General features: G+C 41.7%; 1 protein-coding gene across 1 annotated transcript in view; it reads right to left on the bottom strand.

Annotated features, from left to right (window-relative positions):
• Positions 1 to 5,803: 5,803 nt before the first annotated feature.
• PLPPR5 (phospholipid phosphatase related 5) overlaps positions 5,804 to 6,000 on the bottom strand; it is an 88,209-nt gene continuing 88,012 nt past the window's right edge. The window contains exon 6 of the mRNA XM_081008799.1: positions 5,804 to 5,950. Coding sequence (XP_080864925.1) covers positions 5,918 to 5,950 — 33 coding nt within the window. The 3' untranslated portion in view covers positions 5,804 to 5,917. The remainder of the gene's footprint in view (positions 5,951 to 6,000) is intronic.

The following is a 6,000-nucleotide window of genomic DNA, read 5'->3' as shown; positions in this document are numbered from 1 at the left end:
GAGAAAGAGAAGGCAGCCATATTTGCTAGGGTTCCCATATTTCAAGAAGTAAGAACAGACACAGTTGCTGAGCTTTTTTTTCAGAGATCGGCAGCTGCTGGCAGCAGGGCAGCGAGTAACCTTCCGAAATCACCATCTGGGAGGCAACAAGGAAGCAACCTCTCCACAGAGCTTGCGCTTCCACTGGGGAACAGACAAAATCCCAGACATTTCATCTTAAATTTAAAATCCCCTTCAGGCAGCCATGTTAGCCTCTGGACACTACCAGAATTTTCCAGTATATATGGCGACCGTAGAGACACCAATTTGCAAAGCAACACCATTGTGACTTTGTGCCACTTGGAGAAATTAATGTAAATTTCTGCATCTCTGCTCTGCAGCTTTGGATTTTTATCTACCTCTTCTTTCTTGCATTGCCTTTTCCTCCACACCAGATGCTCAATCATCTTTCGCCCCGTTTGTTTTTTTTTACTGAATATATTATGCTAACGCAGGAGAGCACTTATAGTCACACCTGCATTCAGCACAGTATATAGGAAGATTTGGTGGTGAAGGAGGAGGGAATATACAGACACACATGCATAATACTGTTAAGTAATTTGCAAAGCTCCCTGTCGTTACAAATGCAGGAAATGACTTGAAAATGGCCATGAAGTGGTTCTCTGTAAAGCACATTAGAGTGAGAATGAAACTGCAAATAGCCATGAAATTTGCAGTCGGGGGTGGGGGTGGGGAGTGACATTATCCCCACCTTTTTTAATATATATTTCTAGAAGGAACTTTTGTAAAAGCTGAAGAGAGTTGCAAGCCCAGCTGCTGCCTCCATATGCCTTCTGCATTTCATAATTGCAGAAATGCCAGAAAATACATCTACGGACATCAGTATGGATGTGCACCCAGCTGGTATCCCCATATGCCTTGTCACAAATTCACATTTCAAATGCTGTGCATGGAAGAACTCAAAAAATTGCCCAGTAGCACCTTAGAGACCAACTACGTTTGTTCTGGGTATAAGCTTTCGTGTGCATGCACACAAAAGCTTATACCCAGAACAAACTTAATTGGTCTCTAAGGTGGTACTGGGCAATTTTTTAATTAATCTATCTATCTATCTATCTATCTATCTATCTATCTATCTATCTATCTTGACTGCTTCAGACCAACACAGCTACCTACCTTAATCTAGAATAATGGAAGAACTCATCAGAGATGACTTCTGAGAGACATAGATTTACTTATTCATACCGCAGTTTCTCCATGGTTCCTCCCCTCCTCGTTTTATCCTCACAGCCACCCTGAGAGATAGGTGAGGCTCAGAGATATTCACCAGCCCACAAACCTGTGAGCTTTGGGGCAGAGTAGAGGCAGAGAACTGCCACGAATAGGCCTTCCTACTTGACTCAAGCTCAACGCAGCCCATCAGATGTATACAGAGTCCACCAGACAAATATGGAGCCTTCTTTCTTACCACTGAAGCTCGTTCCCCCGCACAATTGTTTTTTCCCATTGTAAATGCCAGTACCTCATTTATTCATCACATCTTACAAACAAGCAGCCTGACAACATTTTGAGTCCCTCAAGGGGACTTTCTCTAAGAAAGAAACTTGCAACGAATGCTTGAAAAAAATTACTTTATTTAAAAATACAGTACACAGCAGTGTGTCTCTTCCCCACCCTGTTACTGCTGATTCACAAAGATAACATGATCAATTTAACCCAAATACTAGGCTCTTATAAATCCTGAGAGACAGACTCAGTTACATGCTGATTTACATAAGACAATATGCTGAAAAAGAATAGTCTTTCTTTTAACATAAAAGAGTCTCTTCCTGAACTTAAGAATCAGATATAAAATCTGCAGAATTGATGTACTGCACTGACCAAGCGAGGATTTCCCTGAAATCCTCGTTGTGAACAATTGTACATAAGGAGGGTCCTAAACAGCTAGACCAAGAAATGAAACAAGCAAGGGGAGCATATGGGATATGCTATGATTTATCAAACGTAATTGATCCTTTAAGAAATGATGCTCTTAACACACATTAGACTTATAGTTAAGGGCTCAATTCTTTGCTTCTAGTGAGCACTTTACCCCCTTCTTTTTAAAAAGATCCACACAGTATCACATAATCTTTGGGAAACACTTGTATGCCAACTGCCTCTGATCCAAAATCACACAACTGGATCCATCCCTAGAGAAGACATGTCCCCTCCTTAAGAATGCTCCTAGACCAAGAGCTGGAAATTGGCTATTGAAGTTACATGGTCATCACCATCCATTGTGCAGGCTGGATACAAGAGTGCATTTGATCTATCTCTGAAAGAAATATCATGAGTCAAGCTACATGATTAGCAGAATCACATGGTACAAGCTCTTTCAGACTGCATCACTTCAGACTGCAAGGGGGAGATCACATAAGGAAACATTGACAACAATTAACTTTCCTGCACACAGGAAGGTAACATGTTGAAGATTATGTTGCAACCTTCATGGCATGCTAGTCTGAGAAAATTTAGGAGGATTTTAACAAGAGGGTGTATTGAACAACGTGATTCCCCCCACCCATAACCCTCAGTCTGAAGTAGCAAACTCTAGAAAAGGCTAAAGTCATGTAATTCTGATGATCGTAGAATTCGGATCTTCTGTTGATGAGAACAGAGTTTAATTTGCCATGTTGAATGAAGATAATAAAATGCCCATGAGAATAATTGTGGATGGCATGGAGCACCACATCATTTGATTAAAAATTTGGCAAGTGTACACGAGCCACATAGAATTTATGTTGCAGTTTCATCTGCTGCCAGACAGAGCAAAACATTAAGTATATGGGTAAAGCATGGCTCAAGGGACAATTTTCCTTGGACATTTGCCCTGTACAAATTTCACTTTAGCAGGAGCAAATAGCTGGGTTACCTTTTTACTAGGGAAGTCTCAGTATGTTTGCTCAAAGCAATTAATGGAAAGGGAAGGGAGCTAATCAGGGCAAAGGGCAGCATATTTTTCCTCCCTCTGATTTCAAATGGAGGAAATTAAGTGCATGCCTAACTTTCTCAGTGAAATCAAGGGAATATAAAGGTGCATAAGTTGGATTGTGTGCAAAGTCTGTTGTAGAAAGGCCTAGCTCATGTTGACACACCGGGGAGGAAATGTGAAACTATGTCTGTAGGTTGCCAGAGTAAATTAGATCTCAAGCAATGGCTGTGCGGCTTCACTCCGTGAAAGTAGCAGTCAGTTCGTAGCACTGCGCTTCTCACCCCACTTCGCTCCGGAGCCCCTAGATGGGATTCCCCGCGAGTAGGGGGGCGCTTCTGGTGCCCTGCCAAACCCCACGTTCCCAGGCTTCCTCCGCCTGGGATTTCTAGCGGGTCCCCACCTTCGCTGCGGCGGGAAGACCCAGTTTCCACGGAGCCCGTTCCTCCAGTCGGAGGAACTCCGCCATTCACCAGTGGCACTGACCCGGAAGCCAAAATACTTTTGTTGTTGTTCACAAGGTGTGAAGATGTTTTGGATTTTATGTTCCTTTGTGATTTTGAAAATTAGGAACACGTGCAAAATTGTTCACTAGGCCTTCTCTTGTGTATTCTCACATACTCTCCTGGCGTAACTGAAAAAATTCCTGAGATATACAATAAATAATTGGAAGGATGATAGTACTTTGGTTAAACTTCTTACCATTTTCAAGACCATTTTTTCACGAGTCCTTTAAAAGGGAAAAAAAGCACCCACCCCCTACTGCCTCCCAGACTAAAGAAATTGAAACGTGAAGCCTCCTGGCATAGAAAGGCTGTGATATAGCCCCATTTTACTTTGGTTGTTATGGTGTTTGAAAGGCAATGTGAAAAGACCCTTTATTTGGAAGCCCGAATCCCATTTTCAAGAGTGCCTTAAGCAGTAGGGAGCGGTGATCTTCACACTGTGGGTTGGAGTCAACAAATCAACAAGTGGTTTGGCATTGGTGACTTAGAGATGGGACCCGAAGTGACCAAATCCAGATTTTAACCCTCAGTAAAAATGGGAGTTAGTGCTCCAGAACACCTGCAACAGGGCTACAACATGACTTAAGGTGAACCATAGCAGCGGTGCTTCCACTTTTTGGAGAAGAAAGGGGAAGAGAGGAGTCGGGAGAAAGTCATAAGAGATGGTGAATCCAGTTCCAGGAGAAATAGCAGAGAACTGCGATAGAACATGGTTATATTAGGTATTGAAATGACTACAGGATCCTTACAAACCATTCACACTGATCTGGTACTGTTAGGGTGTGAAGGACTATATCATTAAGTTGTCAGCGATTTATTCTTGATCATACACCTAGCCATAGCTGCTGCAGAAGAGAGGAATGTGCTGAAACTGATATCAGTGAAGCAGAGCTGGGCATCTTAAGTCCACATACTTGTAAAAGGAATAGGGAAACCCATTGCTACAGCAATAATGTGCCACGGGGAGGAACTCTGGCCTCCTCTATTGGCTACTCCATGTTGGCCAACATTCTCCTTACCCTATAAAGCTTCACTTTCTAGCACTGGAGCACCCACCATTCACCACTGCTTCACACAAAGGATGGGGACAGATCTCAGATCAGCAGAAGGCAACCTCTTGATGGTTCCACCACCCTCCGAGGTTTGGGGGCATGTCAGCCCAGGAGAGGGTATTCTCTATGGTAGTGAATTCCCTCCCACAGAAGTGTGTCCAACACCTTCATTGTGTAGTTTCCACCAAACAAGGAAGAAGCAACTCTTAACCCTAGCCTTACACAGCTACAACATATATTTTAGGACCCCTACTATTCTTGTGACTGTAATTTATTTTTAAAGTATTTTGTAATATAATATTTTAAATTGTCGCAACCCACCTTGGAACCTTGTGGTGAAGGGTAGGTGATAAATTAAAATAATAATAACAAAGATCACCATCATCATCAGAACAAGGGAGAAGGATGTGAGGACCCCTCAGGCTGGGAGCCAAGCGCATCTTATATATTGCTCCTTCTTCATGCCAGAATCAAAGGTTTTGAGATGACTTTTGGAAACAGGTTGCTAGCTATGTCACATTAACCTTCAAGTACTATCAATGAAAGCAATCATTTTACTTTTATGTTACGAATGGCGGGTGGGGAGAATATGCTGGACCTCAGAACAGAGCCATTAACCTTCAGTATGAGATTGTTAATCGCTAAAATAATAGGATATCCCAATGCCTAAGTGTTCTCACTTCTAATCCTAACTACAGGGTACATTGTAGACATTCAAGAACTACAAAATCAACTATTCAACCACATGAAGTCAGGAAAATATCCAAATAAATAATTTCTTTTAAAATTATGATACAATATACTTATTACAGTAAAAATTGGCGGGTTGTTGTTTCTTCAAAAGCAGAAGCACCAGTCTTAAGATATAAATGTGTATGTGAAACACGGCATAATACGAAGTGCAAACAGCATTTGAGTATGGGATTTTTAGAAATGAAAAAAGAAAAGAAAAAGAAGTGTATACACTGAAATCTGTTTGAATGGGAACAAGTGTCATGCTAAAATGTAAAAATAAGTAACAATGAAAAATCAGACATAATAATGTTCCGTCGGATACTTACATGGCTAGGTGGGGGTGGGAGGGGCAGCCAGAGATGGGAAATGATATATTTATGTGATGTGAACAGATTCATGCTTTCCCAATACATCCCCACCCCAAAACCCTCATCCCCTAAATGGTGCAATGCTTTTTGTTGGAAAATATTCCTAACTTTTGACATTTCTGGCATGTTCTTCATAGGCTGATGTAAATCTTAATGCTGCTAATCAGGTCATAAAACCAGACAAAAGTTTTATTTTTCTCCTCTGCTGGAAAACATGTCAGTTATTATGAGTGAACTGTGAAAAGGGATGACGTCCAGTGCAGCGAATAGACATCCGTCTCAACATCATGTGACTTCTGCAAAGGCCGTGATGTGGTTCTACAAAAATGTAAAAAAGGCGTAGGGTTGGGGGAGACAGAGAGAGAGAG

Source organism: Podarcis pityusensis (genome assembly GCF_964106645.2).
Source record: "Podarcis pityusensis genome assembly, chromosome: 6".
NCBI lineage: Eukaryota > Metazoa > Chordata > Lepidosauria > Squamata > Lacertidae > Podarcis > Podarcis pityusensis.
The sequence above is the reverse complement of the archived record's forward strand: the minus strand, read 5'-3'. Positions and strand labels throughout refer to the sequence as shown.